Raw genomic sequence first — 20,991 nt, 5'->3', positions numbered from 1 at the left:
GAAAATGGAAGTAGAGTAGCGAAAGAGATATACATATAAAACCAACGTGAAAGGAAACTTTGGAAGACGAGAACCACGAAAGTTTTCCTCACATCATAATTGAGAACGATCTTAAGACTGCGCCGAGGCAGCGATACGTAATTGCGCAATAATTGCGTTCGTTGATCCCTTGCTGCACCGTTATCACTAAAGCTTTAGTTATGAAATTAATGTATAACATTGTATATTACATTATATGTATATTACAAACACGATTACTTGTAGTTTCCTCGATAGAAAAAAATGCAAGTCATCTCTAAGAAACAAAATAAACCCTTAGTACGGCGTAAATACTTCACGGAATATCATCACTTTTTGAATAATAACAAAACTACGTCTTTTCTACGTAGGGACACTTAGTACATTTTCAAAATGTGTATTTGTTTTAATAATATGTTTGGCCATACTAGCCAGAGCCGCTACGCTTCCCCCTATCCGCTGTAGTCCTTTTTTTTTTTTTTTTTATTGTGACTCGGCAAAATGACTGCACCGCGCCTGATGGAAAGTGCGAATACAGTCCAGAGATGAGAGTAACGGATGGAAAACACAAATATCTTCACTCCGTCACTATCATTTTGCCGGTCTGGCCAAATGCTTCTTCACACTACGTTTGAAGGACCCGATGTTATAGAGGGGAGGGAATACATGCGCCGGGAGTTGGTTCCACAATTTGATGGTTCGGCATAAAAACGAATTGCCAAACTTTTTAGTGCGGGACGGTATTGAACTGACCGTCCATCTGTGGCAACGCAGTCCTGCTTCGCCGTCAGTCGGACGTGGAGGTTGTGTCGTTTGGGTTTATATCACCATCATCATCTCAGCCCGTTAATATCTACTACTGGGTATAGGCCTCGTCTTTTGCACGACAGTTCAATCGGTCCTGTGCGAGTCTCATCCACAATCTTCTGACCATCCCGACGATATCGTCAGACCATCTAGCAGGTGGTCTGCCTCGAAGACATCTCGCTTCTACCGGTTACCGCTCAGTCGCCGTCCCGCCTAGCAACGTGTCCTGTCCATCTCCATTTTAGGCTCACGATCCGCATACCCACTCACGCGATGCGCTCCTCCTACCGCAAAGTGGCGGCTATTTGGTTTCGCGAATTAGAAAAGCATTCGGTTTAAATACAAGTTTTTATAAATAAAAATTATTATTCTGCATTGCTAAATAAATACCCTCCGTACGACCAACAAAAACATCTCAAATAAAATGCAGTAATACACTGCAAATCCTGCACTTAAAAAGCACTAATGGAATTTTTGGTGTACCTACTTGGATAAATATGATAATATTCCGTTTGAGTGGTTCTAACGTTTACCATGAAATTACTCTTTAAAGTATAGTTTATAAACATTTATATTCAGGGTAAACTTAAAAAAACGCTACTTACGGTATGTTTTCAATAAATAAACACCGAAATCACCAGCCCAAACATTAACACACACGAATGTCGTGACATATTTTTGAAGTTGTTTATTTTTTTAAATGACAGACCCAGGCATTAAAAACTTTATGGTTTGCTAGAGTAGTTACCGAAATAGCAATTAATATTAGTTCTTTTACCTGTTATAACTTCGATATCCGATAAATCGGTATAAAATCATCACCGGCACCTCTAGGTGTGGTATGCGTCTACGACTGCATGTATCGCGTGAGCGGATATCGACATTTGCCATTACAGTTAAAGCAGAATTAAAATTTCGCAGAATTTACACGCACATTATTTGAGTATTTAATAGTATAGTATGTTTAATAGTAGAGTATTTAATTAACTTTTGTTCGCTGTCGTATGTCCACGTTGGGTATATGGTCGACATTGCCCTTTGTGCTACTCTGATTATATGCATGTATTCCTTTGTGAGCGGTCATGTCTTATATACATGAGCTTATGTACGGCTTTAAAAACGTATGCCACCCACACTACTATACACGGAGTACCTAAAATCAATTAGCGCCAGAAGCTCGGTGCTCACTTAAAAACGGCTACAGTGCTAGCACATGTAGCGCACGGGTGCAATCATGCCCTTTAGCAGGCACGCGGTCAAAATGGAATACTTATTTATATTTCCCTCAACGGTCGGAAATTCGGGTGCAAATGGTGCAAATTATAAATGATGTTGGGAGGCAATAGCCCGTTTACTTCGCATGCTCCTTGTGGCGTCGAGAGCGGGGCGTTCAACGCGCCTTGAAGGTGCTTTTCCACCGAAGCGAAACAAGGGTTGAAATTTGTAGGACAGAATTTCAATTCTCTCTATATACTGGCGTACTAGATGCAGCATTCCACACACACACTGTGTTTCACTGATGTACTATGAAGACACAACACTTCAATAACATAGATTATTGAGCAACAGAGTGTTCTGTCTACTCAATAACAGATTAGGGACAATATGACTAAAATCGTAACTATGGTTACCGTATATAAATTTAAAAATATAGAAAAAAGACTAAGTTGCATGGCCTAAAAATCTTTGCTTCCGAAAAGTACATAACATAACATCAATAATTTCAACAACTCGACTGTATTTTTTTCTTTTACATAATTCGTTTTTCTTTTAAGTAATATAATATTTATAAATAGTAAGCGGAAGGCCCCTGTGTCGAAGCAAAATGAAATGTATTGTGCAACTAATAGTGACTATGCCAGGAGCTTTACGTTAATTCCCCAACTACGAATCATTGGTAAACACTCAATATTATCCTGCCTAGCTCATTCCAAATAGGTATAGACTGTCCCGTCTGTTCACAATACTACGGTACTGACACTCTTTGACAAATTTCAACACTGAAACAAAACATTATCACCATTGATAGTGTTTTGTTTGGAACATGTAGTTGCTGCGAATGTTCTTGTCTGTAGATTATATTCTTTGCCCAAATATGTAATGATTGCAAACAATATGTTTCTACGAGTAAATTAAAATAATGAAACAGGAAAGAAAAAAGAGATAGCCTTCCGTGCTAGTGATCGATGAGATATTGATATTTTAACTAGCAAAAATACGTTCTTTTTTTAGAATGTTTCAGTTCAGTAGCGAGTATTATAGACAATAGAATTTTGATTTAGAACTGAAAAGAGCGCCTTCGTGATATGGTTTATGAAATTATATTTGAAAGAAAACGTACAGTAGTAGAAAAAACATTAAGTAGTAGTAGAGCTGCTTGTTAAAGAGCTCTTTAAGGAAATACTGCCACCTTACCATATTATCACATATTATCATTGACTTACAAATAAACGGACGACGGGTCTAATACAAAAACCACGAAAAAAATGTCCCAAGTCAACCTATTTAAACGTAGTGACATGTAAAGGAATATTAAAAAGCTAAAACGTTGAATTTAAATTGTAATGTCATCGTACAGACAGTACTGTCTAATTTTGCTTGCTTCGCTGTCAGTCGAACAAACGAAGACTAAAGCGTGAATGACGCTCTGTATACGATTTTAACGCCCTATAAGTTCGGACACTTTTTAGCGCGGACCCGACGTCCATATAATTGTAAGTCAATGCATATTATACATTGAGCCAACCTGAAAGAAATAAACGGGTCACTACTACGGATTTTTGTTATCCACGTACGCAGAAGCTGTATTTATTATACTTATTATATTGCAATTATGATAGTAGTTGTTACTTAGCTAAAATACGTGTTTACAATTATGGCATGAGGTGTTTGCCTCTTTGACAAATTTCAACACTGAAGCAAAATGTACATTGATAGTGTTTTGTTTGGAGCATTTAGTTTCTGTGAATGTTCTTGTCTATAAATTGAAGTCTGAATTGATGAGGATGGGCGAGGCGAGAATTGAAATATTTGTTGATGTAATATTGAACCGTATTGCAGACTACTAGAGTATTATACTTTGCAACGGGAACACGATTTATCACGCGAGCTCGTGATGGTTATTAATATCAATCACGAGATTGTGGGATACGTGACGTATCGTAATAAAAACTTTTTCACAATAAAACTCTACTGCTACTAAAGTATGAATATTGTATATGTATATGCTAGTGACTGTTATTTATTATTAATAATAAGAATGTACTCACTCATAGCCCCGCACTTGGGAAACCCTGTATCGCAGGTGCCATGAACACACACATAGACAACCACAAATTACATCCAAACTAATAAACACGAGAAAAATAAATGTAGGTCATACAAATATTTCTCCATGGCAATTCGGCATGGTAACCGTTCGGCCACGGAGGCAGTTCAGTAAAGTAAGGCAGACAAGTGAAGCTTTCGCTGGGAAACAAGGTTTGTTCATGTTTTTATGAATAAGAAAATATTGATAACACAGAAACAAAAGTTGTGTTGTGTAAAATAATGTTCCAACGTTTTCGTTTGTTAACAACTGCCACAGGCTGTCGTCCTTTTTCACCATAACCACAGCCCTTGGTTCGTTAATTTGGATGTTCACGTGCACGCTGTATTTGGCGTCATGTCACACGGTTACCACAACGTGACATTCTGCCTCCGTATGTAGGCTTTTCGACGTCATATTACGTGGAAATGATATTATCAATAACAATGATAATGTTTCGTGGGGTCCGAGGCAAAACCCGGTGTGTGTATTTTCATAAAATGAGTTATCTAAGAGTAGTTCCACATGGTGACTTACAACGGGGAGCAGTCGCCCATTTCACGAACGCGCGACTGCATTGATACAAACTTGCAATCGCGCGATTGCATCGCTGCTAAAAGTCGTCATGTGTAATCGCTCTAACTTATTGCTATAGGTATTCTTCATGATCTTTTCGAATACAGAAACGATTTAAGTATGTACTTAGTAATTTGAAAAGAAGGAAATGGAAGATCATTACAGCATATGCTGCTCCACCCTTCCCAACTGATATGCACATAATACACTCTCGTTGTAAAATTGTGTAATATTCACCACGTGTATCTACTTACATCTACTTAATTAGGCACGCCTAACCCCAAGAAAGTCTGAACATGCTCAACGACGCATGAAGACAGGCTAATGAGGTTTGAACACTGAAGGCTCTTGCCGGAAATTAGGGTGCTACTCTAGTTTACTTAAGATTGGTTTCCGAGTCACTTGCTTTTGTGCGCAGCGAAGATTGTAAGTAATATGGGAGACGCTTACTGTAAATCTTTAGACACAAACGATTTTGGAGTTATAGCGAAACTTTCAGAAGTTTAGCCACTAACGAAACAATACAGATGGAATTCGAAAATATTTTTTTTGCATTTTATGTGCTCACTATCTAACAATGCATAAATGATGAAAGCTCCGTCGACAGAGCAGCCAAGAACTGCTAAAATGCTCAAATATGCTAACCTCAAACCAGAATCTGAGTGGCACAAACTAAATACCCCGCTAAGGAGCTTTGAGTTCGCCTCATCGTAGTCTCCGCTAACCAGAAGTTTGGCGGCTACTTCCGCAGAAGAATGGTAGTAGCGTAGCTGTCTAAAAGAGAGAAGTAGCCAGACTCCTAAACATGAAAGCCCAGGACACGGACTTTTATAAAACTTTTTAACTAAAGCAGTAAAAGATAGAACGTTTCTATTTTTGGCATAAAATAGACACGTCTTTGGTCACAATCTCAACCGATGGCAAACGACGATGTGACCAACGACCAAATTTTAGTTTTTGGAAAACTAAACATTAGGAAAGAGGTGGCGAACACTTCGTCCGAATGAATGGCATTTCAAAGACATAAGGTTGGAGTGTTCGAGACTTTTTAGTCGACTGAGGGAGTAACGTTGGCGGAACTATATTGAAAAATTACCCTTTAAACGTATCAATATCGATGTAGCTAATTGTAGCAATCACTATAAATATTTTTTGTACGTATATGTATTTGATATAATATTTTTAACGTTTAGTTTTATGTTGAAATTCTTAAATAAATGTTTTTGTTTTTGGCGCCTTTTTCTTTCTATTTGTCAAGTCAATGGTCACTATTGTTTCTGTTTTCGTAGTAACTGTATTTTGTCATCAAATAAACTGTAAGTACATTGTATTTGATATAATCTTTTTAACGTTTAGTTTTATGTTGAAATTCGTAAATAAATGTACTTGTTTTTGGCGCCTTTTTCTTTCTATTTGTCACTATTGTTTCTGTTTTCGTAGTAACTGTATATTGTCAGTCAAATAAACTGTAAGTACATTTTCTTTGGTCTTGCTCAATCCAAGCCCCATTGATGCAGTCCGCTATAATCAACTCAAACTTATATAAGTTATGGTTTTTAACTTTGCAACTTCAAGTATGGCATAAAATGCATTCAACTAATTGTTTATGGTCTATTTATCTGGATCGGCTTCTGAACAATATATTTCTGATTGTAGGTTCAATTTATCCTTTCCTAGCGATATTGAGCTGCCGCCATCCAACCAACCTGGGTTGTTTTGGATCTCATCAATCGATCTCTTAGATGGTATTAGAAGTAGAAAAAATTGTATCCCCATGAAGGCCACAGGAATTCTTTAAGGAGAGTCAGTCCGCCACGCTGACTCAATGTGGGTTGGAGACTACATATTTCAAAGGGTAGTAAACCATCTTCATCGTGCAAGTTTCATCAGTAGTATTTTCCTTCATAGTTAGAGTTACTAACGTAACTTAGATATTAAAGTTACTCTAGGCTATACATGTTTATAATACTTTGTATGACCCACTGTATGACTCACTCATACTACTTAGTCATAAGCATATATTCCGTCCAATAAAAATGACGCATAAGATTCCCACTGCCAAAAATCCTAAAAAGTCTGCTACCACCTCTGAGAATGATAATATTTTGTGAACCCGAGCCAAGTATGAATAGGAAGCCTCAATGATACAGCTATCATAACGACAACAAAAAAGATATTTACGGTACAACAGCCAGGATCATTACATAAGGAATCTCTTTTGTGTATAATAGTGAAGTTCTGATTGTCGATATTTTTTACTGAACCATCGATGAACTATCGACATTGATCGGAGATCCACTGCCAATTTCTGTTGACCGCAAAAGATATTTCACAATGTTTTCATTATCATTGTCAATCCATTTAATAATCGGCCACCTAATGGCCTTGGCCTAATGAAGATTGCGGTTGAGGTTTCCAGATACATGCGGCCATAGACATTTGAGCCGCTGTCCTTTTTATTAAAAAGCAACTGTTCTGTCATTGGGTTACCACTCTTGTTCATTAATCATGGTCTCGTCTTTATCGTTCCACAATTGATCATCGTTAAACCTTTGTCGAAAACCGTTCCATAAAATTTGTGTAAAATTGATGCTGTTTCTGACATTTTGGGATTTGAATTAGAAAGATCTACAAATTTTGCATGTCGTGTTCGTACGTATCTGTCTGGTGCAACCGCTAAAGTTGTCTAATAAAATTCACGGTCATTCGAGGTCACAATATTTCTGAAACACTGATGCTAAACAACACTGTTCTTTTGTTCCCGCTTCCCCGCAACTTTGCCCCGCTCCCTAACACTTATACCTCATAAATCATTCAGTCGAACCAAATTTGTTCGCGCCGACTGATGAAAAGGCACCCCTTAATATTCCTGTGAGATCCCGGAGGAATGTAAGGGATTTTATTCCATCGACAGTTTTGCTTAAGGTTATCCCGCAGGACGGGTGGTGGAAATGTGCCAAATCTGAATATGATTTTGATAACTATTTTTTGCCGCATTTGTTCTGATGTTCCTTTTGAAAGAGTTCGCAAGATTACAAATCGCACATTAAAAACAATCGTCACTAAAATGAAAATTGCGATATTTTTAAACTTAACCTTATTTTCAGAGACATTAAAATTAATTTTCAGAAAGTTTACTCTTGCATTTAGTGATGGTATTGGTTTCAGTGTGCGAAATCTATGCCAGACATTTTTTCTGGGATTGCCATTTACAGTCCATAGCAGGCGGCAAAGTTATGTAAAATACCGTCTTTACATGGCTTGGGGCTTGTCAACTTATATCTCAGAGTGACGGGCACAGTGGCAGTGTTGCTCATTTTTTTTGTGATTTAAAGCTCAGAATGGTACTGCAACTGCTATGGACCGGCGTGTCACTAAACACCAGGCACAAGACTTGTTCGTCCCGTCAAAAAAAGGGTTAATAGAGTTTTCATTCCAATTACATGACTTTGTTTTTTTTTGAATCATGGCAGCGTCCGTCTCTCAGAGCAGAATAACTCTAAAGGTATGTGACATAGCAATAGCCCAATAGCAATTGTAGATTGTAAAAGTTAAATTTTGATATTGGATATGAACTATGGGGTGTCAAATGGTTAAAAATACATACACAAATTTTCTTTATATTATTGAAATCCGATTTCGGAAAACACAAAACTTTCAAAACAATTATAAAATTTTGTCGATAATGATACGGTTTAAAATCCAAAGTGTCAAGCTTTGTTGGGTCTGTACATTCAATGAAAATTGTCGTGAGAGCATTACTAGAAATTGCAAGGATTTTTTTATTTTAATCACAAGTTCGATTCGCACTTGACCGGTTTTTTTCAAATTATTTATTGCAACAGTGCTTTATTTCAATAATCTCTATTGAAATCGACGGATTTAGTTGAAAAACTCAAAGTTACTACTTTGAAGTTTTGAACGGACATTTCGAATCTACAGCCAAGTTAGTCAATCGACTTCAAAAGATAAGACCAAGTTCACTCCACTTTGATATCCCACGCAACTTAACTGTCGTTTTAACTTGATTTTAAGCACCAATTAACGGGTTAACTGAACTATGCTACTGAGCAAGTAATTAACGGCATCAATTCAGAGCTTTTTTCGGTCATTAAAAGATATTTACCAAGCGATCAGCTGAGAAATTGTACGTCATGATAATTCGTTCTCTTCTCTAGACACTTTGTCATTATCTTCAGTAACTTTTATATCTGTAACTAAGACGTACGAGCGAAAAGCAAAGATACTAATTGGCCACGACTTTCTTGCAGAAGCGAAGCTTCTAAGTCACGATCACCGCAAATAAGTCGCCTGCTTCTCCAAGTTTTCAATCTAGTAGTTTTCACTTTACAATTTAGTTCCACTCTCACCGTTTCTCCTTCAGACTACTAGAACTCCGAATACTTCATCCTTATGTCATTGAGTTACCAACCATTCTTAAGCGTTCTGCTTCAGTATAATATATAGTATAATTCTAAGTATAAACAAACTTGTAACATCGTCAGCCACATCATCAGGTGAGATTATGAGAGATTTCAAAATTAAGTATTTTCCACAAATTTTTCTTAAGTGTTGATAATGATATTGAAAATCTTCCTTAATCTACTCAACACTTAAGCTACGGCTTATTAGTAATCTTTTTCTCATCGTATCCAAGACATACACTAAAATGCTTAAATGTAGGGTCTTAGTCATTGAAGATTGTATCATCTAAGATGATGATGATTATAATCTACTAATACAGGAAAAAGATGGATTTCGAGATCTAATTGACGTCTTAGTTAATTCGCATTCAGCAGCAGTCCTTGTGAAGGAATTCTTCCATAAAAAAGCTGCTTACCTATTTCCACCACCAAACTCACGAGAGAAATAAATGTCGGCCATGCAAATATTTCTCTCGACCCGGGAATCGAACCCGGGATCTCAGCGTGTCAGACCAGCATGGTAATCGGTCAACAACGGAGGCAGTTATGTAAGCATTACTGCTTTCCGATTTGGAAGAGTAAGGAAGTTGTCACTTTATGTCTCTAAGTGGTTCATGTGTCACGGGTGAAGTAGCAGTACTCCTCAGATCTTTGCGATTTAAATCTCTGAGTGGCGCTGCAACTGTTATAGATAGTCGTGTCGCTTACCAGCAGGCCCACGACTTATGAACTATTAATACGAATCTTAAAATTACTAATTCGCATTAATTTATGCCTGAATTCCGTAAGGAATAACACACTTTAACTGCTTAAAAAAGCTGACATCAGTAATCAATTAATCACGTTTTGCCTTTAACACTAACGCCGAGAACCCTGTTGACCAGTCAAGCATATGCCTTGAAAAAAAAACATACAATTTCTCCGCCATTTTTGCTACGAAGAGTGAGACGTCAAATTCTGAGAATAATTATTTACGCTTCCAAACAATTTTCCAAACGAGATTTGAAGCAAACACTGGATGTTTGCCGAAATATATTGTAAGGCACAAAACGCCGTCCTGTATTTGTGTTGGATTAGTTTAATTGGAGTAACTGCTACTCGTGGATTAATTTAAACTATCTTCTGTTTACTGTTTCTTGTCGGACCAGCTCAGGTTGTTGGGTTACTACAACCACCACTACAAGAGAGATGTTTCTCTTTATAATAATAATAACGCACACACTCAACTTAACGACCTCCGTGGCCGAACGGTTACCATGCCGGACTGCCACGCAGAGGTCCCAGGTTCGATTCCCGGGCCGGAAGAAATATTTGTATGGGCTACATTTATTTGTCTCGTGAGTTTGGGTGTAATTTGTAATTGTCTATTTGTGTGTCCATGGCACCCGCGACACAGGATTTCCCTAGTGTGGGGCTATGTCGAGTGTGTGCGTTATTATTACTTATCATTACTATATTATTCAACACAGCCCCGCACTAGGGAAACCCTGTGTCGCGGGTGCCATGGACACACACATAAACAATTATATTTATATTTTTTTGATAGATGTTTTAGGGTTTCTCTGTTTTGTTACGTACATATTTCACTGTGACTTAATATACCTATCGTTGAAGCCATACTTAGCGCTTGTGAGTTTTTTAGTTAAACGCTCTCTCTCATCTGCGCGTTGCCCCGGTTGCGTCCTCAGCAGTGTTGCTGCGGAGCCCGGGGTCCGCTTTCCTGCTTTTTCTCCTCCACTTTGCGCGGTCTTCGGCATCCTTAGTGGTGAGACCATTGGCACGCATATCACCCTTGGCGACGTCAAGCCAGCACTTCTTGGGTCTGCCCCTTCAACCGGGGCCCGGCGGAGGTGGCATAGCCAGACATTTGTTTCCCACGTAGAATCCGAGTAAGTCTAAGTACATGGTGCTTGGAACAAAGGGTCAAATCCATAATACACTGGAAGCCCTTGCTTCCAGAAATATTGCGGTTATGGGTGAACCAATGGAACGGGTCGATAGGGTCAGAAACCTCGGAGTACTGATGGACAGTGAACTTCGTTTTGAGGAGCACATCCTCAATGTGACCGGTAACTGTTTTTATCGACTCAAATTGTTGTATGGTATTCGTGATTACCTTAGCGTTGATTTGCGTGTACACCTTTGTGAATCACTGATATTGTCGCGGTTAAACTATTGTGATGTAGTATATAGTAATTGTATTTTTAGTAGGTCTAAGAAGTTGATACAACGTGTACAAAACGCATGCACACGCTTTTGCTTTCGGGTGCCTCCTAGATCCCATATCACCCCGTTTTTGAATGCTGCAAGTCTTTTAAATATGACTGCTCGTCGGCAGCTACACCTCTCTATGTTGCTGTTCGGTGTAGTGAGAACCGAGACACCTGAGTATCTCTATCGCAAACTTCGTTGGTCTCAAAACTGTTTTAAATACAAGGTTCGGGCTATCGTTCCTGCTCACCGCACAGCAGCTTTCAGAGGAAGTTTCAGGTTTGCGTCATCCAAGTGCTGGAATGATCTACCCCCTCCTCTTCATGACACTTCTAGTAGGAATGCTTTTAAGCGCAAGCTTAAGGCTCTCCTGCTGGAAAATCAAAAGGGATTGTATTAACTTTTTCCAGCACCTATTTATTTATACTTTTTATACACATTTGTTATATAATATATAAGTTGGTTGATGTAGGTATAGTGTATACGTATTAATTATTATAAAATATTTTCATAGTTATATGTAAATTATTTGGAAGTATTTAAACATACACAACACACACCCACACTCACACACACACACATCTGTTACAGTTTTAATATGTACGTATATATAATTATTTTACTGTTATATTCAAGTACCAAAATATGCTTGCATATGTTGTTCCGTGACCTCACTTAGGGTCTTAACTGAAAATCAGTGCTGGGAACGCGTTGCGTTTTCTAGCAAATACTGAGTTTGTGACCCTTTTGTTACCGCGGCTGGCACCACACAAGGTATCTCAATATTTAGTCTTCTTTTTATTATTTGTGTGAATAGTTCATGTTTTAATTTTATCTAATTTTTGTATATACATTTTTATTTTGTGTTTGTTTGTGTTTTTGTTTCGTAATTATATATTTGTTTTACGTTGAATGTTTTGATCGTGTTTTGTTTTAGTTCTGTTTTGTTCTGTTTTCTCTCTTTTTTGTCTTTTGTCTTTTGTGGTGTCATTGTGGTAAACAAATAAATGTATTTTCTTTCTTTCTTTCTTTCTTTCTTTACGTAGCATGCCGGTTTCCGTAAGATGTGGCCGTACCAACGTAGGCGGCTTTCTTGCAGTTTATCTGCAATGTCACGGACGTGAAGGCTGCCGCGGATGCGGGAGTTTCTGACACGGTCTTTCCCTGAAACTGGATGTGTGATCCAGCGCAGCAAATTCATTTTCGTGACACGCAGGTCCTGCTTATGGCGCTCAAGTACGGGCCACGTTTCACTGCCATATAAACTATAAAAATGTTTTTAGTTAAACGCTCTCCTATATATTTCAACATCAAAAGCGATATTCACGCTTATCAATATCTTTATGTTTATGAAAATGAACGTATTTACATTTGCGTTTAGTAAAGGCGTAGCACCAGTGATTTCGTGTTTACACTATTTAAATATATGGGATTAAGTCCATCCCTAAAGTTTGACTTGACAAATCTCCTTAGTCACGCACTCTCCGCCCTTGGGCTGGCGGAAAATAATCCCAACGGGATTAATTCCTCTCTTAAATTATCCCGGTTTTTCTACTAGACCGTACAAATGTTGCCGTGTCTCGAGATCTCCCGAGAAAACGCTGGATACAATTACGGACTGCCTTTTATATGCAAATGTTTAACTGATTTAAAAGTGATATAAAGGTAAAATAAATTGTCATATTGTTTTTCTAATGAACAACGTTAAGAATATTTGGGATACTATCGTGAATCTTCAATTAGTATATAATAATAGAAAAATAATCCATTATATAATCAAAAAGTATAACAATGTTAGTATAAAACGAATTAAGAATTACGTCCTCAAAAGAAAATGCTGTCATAGTCAATACTTTAATTCGGTTTCTCAATCATTTACCGAACTTAAGAAATCGTCCATGGAAAAAATCCGAGATAAGTCTGCGAATATAAAGCAGAAGTGGAAATACCCGGTCGCAATCAATATAAGTTCATTATCGAAAGCAATCGAAGATTCTGGAAGCGGCTGGAACTTCGGATAATAAGGCCCTTGACGGACGCCGGCTGATAAAGTTGATTAGGGCCAGAATTAATGGGGACGTTTGATAAAACGCGCTTAATCGGTTTAAAGCCGTTTCTAAGAACGTTTTTATCTTTGTAACTTTGTTCAGGAAGTATTGGATCTGTTCGGAGTGTTAATTTCAGTTTTGTTGTTTATAATTTATCCATTATTTGTTAACATGGTTGAGTGTCGTACATTTTTACGTTATTTACAAAAAATATGGTTTCTTTCCTCGACCATGAGGTTATATTCTTCTTGTTATTTAAGAGGACTATTGTTCGTGGAACAATCGCCAACCATATCTTTTCACGCCCTAACTTTGAGTTCCTGATAAGATGCGACGTACGTTAACCTTTCTCTTTCACTTCTTTCATCTAAATGAGTTCATCTAGGTCCTCCCCTGCCTTTCTTTCTTTCTTTCGATCTGCCTTTCTTTAATGATTCTAAGAAAACTGTCGTTCGTATCAAATTTATTTATTTATTAAATAGTAGCAACCAAACCGCTGCTAATTACTTATACTACATACATATTTGATACACTAAGTTTGCCTTATAAATTACTTTGCTGATGTTGTCGCAAAAGATGTCAGCATCCTGGACCTTAGCGACTAGACAATTAAACACGTGAGACTACGTTTCGTGTCGCACAGGGGGCGCAAACAATTGATGTCGGCGTTGGCCCGTGCAGACGTATCTGTTTGGCACAAACAGATCGACGTTGCTCAGTATTTCGGGATTGTCCACCTTACCCCGCAGGAGAAATATGTAATTCAGGATGGTTCGAACTTTACGTCTTACTTCCAAGGTGACAAGATCGACCATTCCGTAGACAAATAAGAAAGGAAAGAGCAGCGGATAATAACCATTCTCTGGTAGAAGTATCGAGCGAATTTGCCTTGTATTTTTTCAATCTGGAGGCAATATTTATCCTCATAAGGATCCCAGATTTCCACGCAGTATTCCAGCCCACTTCTTACAAAAGCATTGTAAAGTATAAGTGCCGCCCTAGTATCACGAAACTGTGAGGATGCTGGCATAATAAAACCAAGAGTTTTATTGGCCGTTTTGCAGAGAGTCGTGATCTGGTCATGAAAGTTCAAGCTCGGGTCCATTATAACTCCCAGATCGCGAATAGACTGTACTCGTTCAAGTGCTGTATTACCTATAGAATACTGGTAATTTACAGGGGCGATAGATCTCGTGTAGGACATTATTTTGCATTTACCGATGTTAAAGGTTAACCCATTGTTTCCACACCATACAGATACCGCATCAATATCGCACTGCAGAGCCCGAGAGTCTATGACCGAATTAATAGGATGAAACAGTTTTAGGTCATCCGCAAACAATAAATGTATAAAAATGTATAAAAAAATAAATGCCCGAACGTCTTCCCCATTCGGTTCTCTGTCGTCTATAATAAGCTTCCTTTTTCCTGCAATATTATTAACACCTCTTTATTAGTTTTTTTTCCTGCCCAACTCATTCCTCCATTCATACCCAATACCACATTTCAAATTCTTCCTAACGGTTGTTTCTTTGTGTTTTGTAAAGAAATAGATTTATTTTTATTTTATTTATTATTTAAAGTTCAAATACAGCAATGTAACTACGACGATAATATTGTATACATAGTTATCTATGCTATTGGTTGGATAGTAAATTGCTTACTGCAACTACCTGCTCCTTCATAAGTAAACAACAAATTGTGTACAACCTTTGTTACCAAATGTTGATCACACAGTTATAAATACTGTAATTAGAAAAAAATCATTAAACCTTGTTGATACAGTTACAGTACAGTATTTTTGAGTATAACTCTAAATACTCCATTGCAAAATGGTTTAGAAATAACTGAATTGTCGAAGAAGCTCCGGTCTGCTGCATACACGATCAAAAAGATTCGACAATTTTCAGACTTAGGCAACTTTTATACTAGTTAGCACCGTTTGATGGCACATGGCATTTTATTTTTGGAGAAATGCCGCCGACATTTATAGAATATATTGGATCTGTGTAAGCAAGCTGTTTGGTCAATTTAAAACCTGGTAGAAAGTGACGTTCTAATACTGGAGATTTACCACGAAATACGATACTACATCACAACGAAGCTCATACGTACTATACATGTCAATTTTACTATGAAAGTAATGTCAAAATTCCATACAATAACTGTCATAATGAGCTTCGTTATCACGTAGTATTGTATTCCGTAATAGACCTCCTGGCATCACAGTACATTTAATACTACGTAATTTATCGTAACAGACGTAATGTTAATACAATTAAGAACAATTACATGTACTTTGATCTTGACAATCGTAAACACAAAGTCGCAAATACAGTTGAAAAGCCAAACTATACGTTTCTATAATAAGTTGATTTGTTGTTGATATTCGAAATTTGTCTCTTACGAAGGTCAAAAATATTGTGACTTAGTACCATTCTGTAACACCACGTACAAGAAATATTAGTAACCTCGCCTTGCCGCTAGATGGCGTTGGGATCAAAATATAATGCGCTATCGAAGTGTTAACTAAATTACCATTTAAGTTGCAAAAGGAAATTGCTTTTTATCGAAGTATAAGGCGTGAGTGGCATACCAGTACTTCCACAGTGTGGGATACTTGGAGGAAAGCTCATAGAATCGTCGGCTGCCGCTTCCGCCGGGTGTGACGGTGAGGTAACATGGGGGATGAGCGCGATTATGTCTCCTATGTCGATCATACAACTACGTCAATAAAAGCCGTTGCGCATTTGGAGATTTAAGCGTCTTTCTTCACCCATCCTCGCTTCGTGTACCTATTACAATTCTTATTATTGATCTTTTTTATTTAAGAAAAACACCTAGAATATTAAGTTTTTATTGAATTGATTTTCAATTATTTTTTGTGAAATTACTCCACTAGTTTGTTATAATTATTAATACAAAGATCGAACACTCAGAAAAAATTCCTTCGATCCGGCCGGATTCGAACCGACGTCTTCTAGCATACCGTGGCAGACGCTTTACCAACTAAGCCACGGAACGAACCAGCGGACCTCACGAATTTTTCTAAGTGCTTGCGTCGTGTCTTTGTATTTTGGTTTTTTCAACGACTTTTCAGTCGTAGCGCCATCTATGAGAAATCTATGAAAGATTTATCACCCAGTTAGCACCTTTACAGCTACCAGTCCTGGTGAAAGATGTCGCTATTCGATGTATTTGAAATTTTTATTGAATTGATGTTCAATTATTTTTTGTGAAATTACTCCACTAGTTTGTTATACTTTCGGATCGAAGGATTTCTTTCTTTGTATTAATAATTACAACAAGCTAGTTGTTTTTTTATTCTTTTCAGGGATATCTTCCTTACAATTCACCATGCCTATCTCTACCGCCAAGCAGTAATATCAGCATTACTGCGTTGGTTTTGAAGGGTATAGAGGTGCTGGTGAAACTACAAGCACTTGGGACTTTTCAACTTTACGTTTCAGAGTAACAGGTCCTGTGACCCTCGGAGCTTCCGATTTTAAACTTTGAGTGGCAGTGCAAACGTATCGCTTGCCACCACTGAGTTATTCGGCCCATCGCAGTGATTTAAAAAATCAATTTCATGATAATATAATTATAGTAAAATAAAGTCGAAACCTAAATATCGTGTTAGAGGACCTTCTTCATATAAATCAAGCTTAGAAACATTAAATAACAACAAGATACACTAGCAAAAGTCTCACAGGAGCGTAATTATAAATTTGGGTAAAATTTGAATCTCTTCTGAGAAATATAAATAATATTAAATTGGATCTCGTACGCCTAAACTGGGTTAAATTGTAGCCAGACGCAATTAGCGAGCATCTCAAAAGTGTGGAGGTGAAAATAGATAGTTAGACTTCAGTTACTTGTTCTTTGACTTTTTTTAAGGACAATAATAATTATTGTCAAACAACAATTATTGTTGTTTGAAAGCAATAACAGGGCTCTTGATGGAAATTTATTATCGCGGACTTTTTTTTTTTTTTTTTTTTTATTGTGACTCGGCAAAATGACTGCACCGCGCCTGATGGAAAGTGCGAATACAGTCCAGAGATGAGAGTAACGGATGGAAAACACAAATATCTTCACTCCGTCACTATCATTTTGCCGGTCTGGCCAAATGCTTCTTCACACTACGTTTGAAGGACCCGATGTTATAGAGGGGAGGGAATACATGCGCCGGGAGTTGGTTCCACAATTTGATGGTTCGGCATAAGAACGAATTGCCAAACTTTTTAGTGCGGGACGGTATTAAACTGACCGTCCAATTGTGGCAACGCAGTCCGGCACGGGTGGTCCGCTGATGGAAAGGAGAGGAAGGGATAAGGTTGAATAACTCTTCAGAGCACTCACCGTGGACTTTTTGAAACATAAACTTACTGAAATGGTGAATGTCTTAGTGATTCTGAATCTTTGTTTAGATGATAAACTATGTCGTCATTAATTTAGGTATGTTATGGGTGTCGTTTCTATTTTATTTTCATTTGTTTAATTACTTATTGTACAGAAAAAACATAAACACAACTAGTAACAAGGAAAACACAAACAAGGTACTGTTTATTTGTAAGAGAAATTCCTTCCTTCAGACCTAAATACAGGGGGCCTACCATAACCTTTCAAAAAACAATCTCGTTTCAATGTGAGCTTATAGTAAGATTATTATAATATTACTCATATTCGCACCTTGACAAACCTCTCAACCAAATAATGTATTATTACTAAAGTGACTGACAGAACGAATGAATTCCCAATATTATCTATTCCTTACTAAAGATAATAAATAACGCTATATGAACTGTATAATGCCATCTCTTTCTTTTCTGATGTTCCGAATCGTCCTATCGTAGTATAATGTTAAAGTAATAAGAAAAAAGAAAAGTATGTAATAATAAAACCTGTTAAAAATACGTTGTTTTACAATTATTTTTCCGCATCTTCATGAAGAAAAATAAATAAAACATGCTGTCTTGATTGTCACTTTGTGAATTCGGAATTGTAATAGTCTAGTGTCAACTGTTAATGTCGCCAAGGAGCATATAGATGTCGCTGTCATAATTTTACGAAATAAAAATCGCGTATTTTTATTTAACAAGAAATTATTTCTTGTGTACTACTAAATAAAAAAATAAACAAAATATTGCAGAGACATATGTAAATAAATAAGTTCAACTAAACTTTTAATCATTACAAATCAATATTTAGACGATAGAACTGAAAATAATGTTTTTCCATTGCATCCGTGTAACTATATTAAGATTGCTAAATTTGACATAAGAGCAATATTACTTTAATGTTAAAGTAGCGTCTAAAAACTGAGTGAATGAATAGTCACAAAGCTGCCAATAAAACATCATAGTTTTAACATTACAGTAAGCTTACTTTAAGCGCGTCATGGTACGAAAAGTCAATGTAAGGTTAAAGTAATATTGTTTTAAGAGGTTGTGGTAGGCCCCCAGGAGGCAATAATTTCAATAACGGGTTTACAAAAACAATACAAAAAACATAAATTTTTTTAAACTATATAAATACCCAGATAAATATATATTTCGTACTATAATACCTATAAAATGGATGGAACAGTCGATAACTAGTGCTTCTTAAGTCTCATTTTGAAAATTGCTAAGGATTTACTATCATAAACAGTAATGGGAAGTGTATTCCAAAGTCTGACCGCATGAACAGTGAAGGAGTGAGAATAAAGACCGGAATTGAAGGATGGAAAAGATAAATGGGACCTAACGAGAGAACGACAGGGTTTGTCCTGGGACCTTAGAAAGCCGAAACGCTCTTTCAGGTACCCGGAAGACATAGGACTGTGCAGAATATTATAGAGAACGGAGACAGTTTGCAAATTCCTGTTTCTACAGTACCAAATTTCTTTATCATCATCAGGATTATCAACACACCACTTTTAGCACCTTTACTTAGTGTAATGTCACAACTAACCCTACCTTTTTCTTCCACAGGAAAGAGAGAGAAGACCGAGCATGGCGGTGGTGGCACGACGCGGATCTGCGCGCGCTCAACAGGCGCAGGCGCGACGTTCGAGAGACCACGAAGTACATCGAGACGGCGCTCGTCATCGATAAGGCCATGTTCGATAGGAGGAATGGGAGTACACGCTCCGAGGTCGTCCATGATGCCATTCAAGTTGCCAATATTGCTGATCTGGTAAGTTTTATTATTATGGTCTAAAGGCAAATACACATTTATGCGTTTTATACATTGACTTACAAATAAATGGACGACGGGTCTAATACAAAAACCACGAAAAAAATGTGCCAAGTCAACCTATTTAAATGTAGTGACGTGTAAAGGAATATGAAAAAGCTAAAACGTTGAATTTAAATTGTAATGTCAGCGCAGTACTGTCTAATTTTGCTTGCTTCGCTGTCAGTCGAACAAACGAAGACTAAAGCGTGAATGACGCTCTGTATACGATTTTAACGCCCTATAAGTTCGGACACTTTTTAGCGCGGACCCGACGTCCATATAATTGTAAGTCAATGGTTTTATAATAAAATTTTACTTGTACTGAAAAATTATTTAATAATTATTAATTAATAATAACATGATATATAGTCCAATAGAAATTCCGTATCGCCAACCAACCGAGTCCCTTGTTGGGCGCCAAATATGATATCAAATGCGTAATCATTACAAGGGAACAGTTACTTAAATCCAATTTATAATCTACACATTTATTTGATTTTCACCATAACTATAACAAAGAACTGTCGACACGTCAGCAGTCGATATTGAGTATAGTTTATTAGCTTGGAGATTTTTTGTTATGCATAATTCATAAGAAAGTGATGGACAAAACTAATCCACATAATTTTCTTGAACTGTGGAAACTTTCCAGACATGTGATTCAATATTCATTGCCTATAGATAAATGAGTCCTTGTCCATTAAGCGTAGATAAAAAGAACATCAAAATCATAACAATAACTTACGTCTACTGTAATCTCAAAGCCGCATAAGTAGCGAGATACGATGACATCGAGTTCATAAAACACGCTTAACAACTACATAACATAGACGAACAAGAAAGCATGTTTGTCAACAAAGATCAACAGAAATACGTGCGTCCCTTATGAATGGCGGCTATTAACATCACGCGACTACGTCACAACTTATCCCAATATACAATCCACTTGGATACAGAGGTCCAATAGAGTGTGGTATGAAACCGAAACCGAAAATATGATTCGGCGTGATCTGTGAATTCCATGTCGGTAGGAAGGTGACTCGTGGAATTTGCCATATTAATACCAGGGAGACTCGGGAGACGTTACCCATAACGCCATGAGCAGATTTTTTTTTTTATTTAATATGTTTTCTGCTCTACCGGGAATGTAACCCTGTAAGTCGTCATATAGTGATTCTGTCTATACTGCTATTATAGTTCTAACCACGGAGCCACAGAGATTATCATTCATCACATATCTGCTATAATAACAACATCTATATACCTAATCTAAAATATTAAAAGGCTCAAGTTTTATAGGTAAAATACGGTTCATAAAATCAAAATACAAAAAAACAATCTTAAGTTATTGAATATATCTATGTCTGACGACCATGTA

General features: G+C 37.2%; 1 protein-coding gene across 1 annotated transcript in view; it reads left to right on the top strand.

The window, feature by feature from the left end:
- The window catches only part of LOC113237283 (disintegrin and metalloproteinase domain-containing protein 23-like), an 889,413-nt gene that overhangs the window by 835,473 nt on the left and 32,949 nt on the right, over positions 1 to 20,991 (top strand). Inside the window, exon 10 of the mRNA XM_026473672.1 lies at positions 19,367 to 19,571. Coding sequence (XP_026329457.1) covers positions 19,367 to 19,571 — 205 coding nt within the window. The remainder of the gene's footprint in view (positions 1 to 19,366; positions 19,572 to 20,991) is intronic.

The sequence above is a fragment of the Hyposmocoma kahamanoa genome, unplaced genomic scaffold, assembly GCF_003589595.1.
Source record: "Hyposmocoma kahamanoa isolate Upper Pololo Valley unplaced genomic scaffold, ASM358959v1 93, whole genome shotgun sequence".
In the NCBI taxonomy this organism is placed as follows: Eukaryota; Metazoa; Arthropoda; class Insecta; order Lepidoptera; family Cosmopterigidae; genus Hyposmocoma; species Hyposmocoma kahamanoa.
This window is presented reverse-complemented; position numbering and strand designations above follow the sequence as displayed.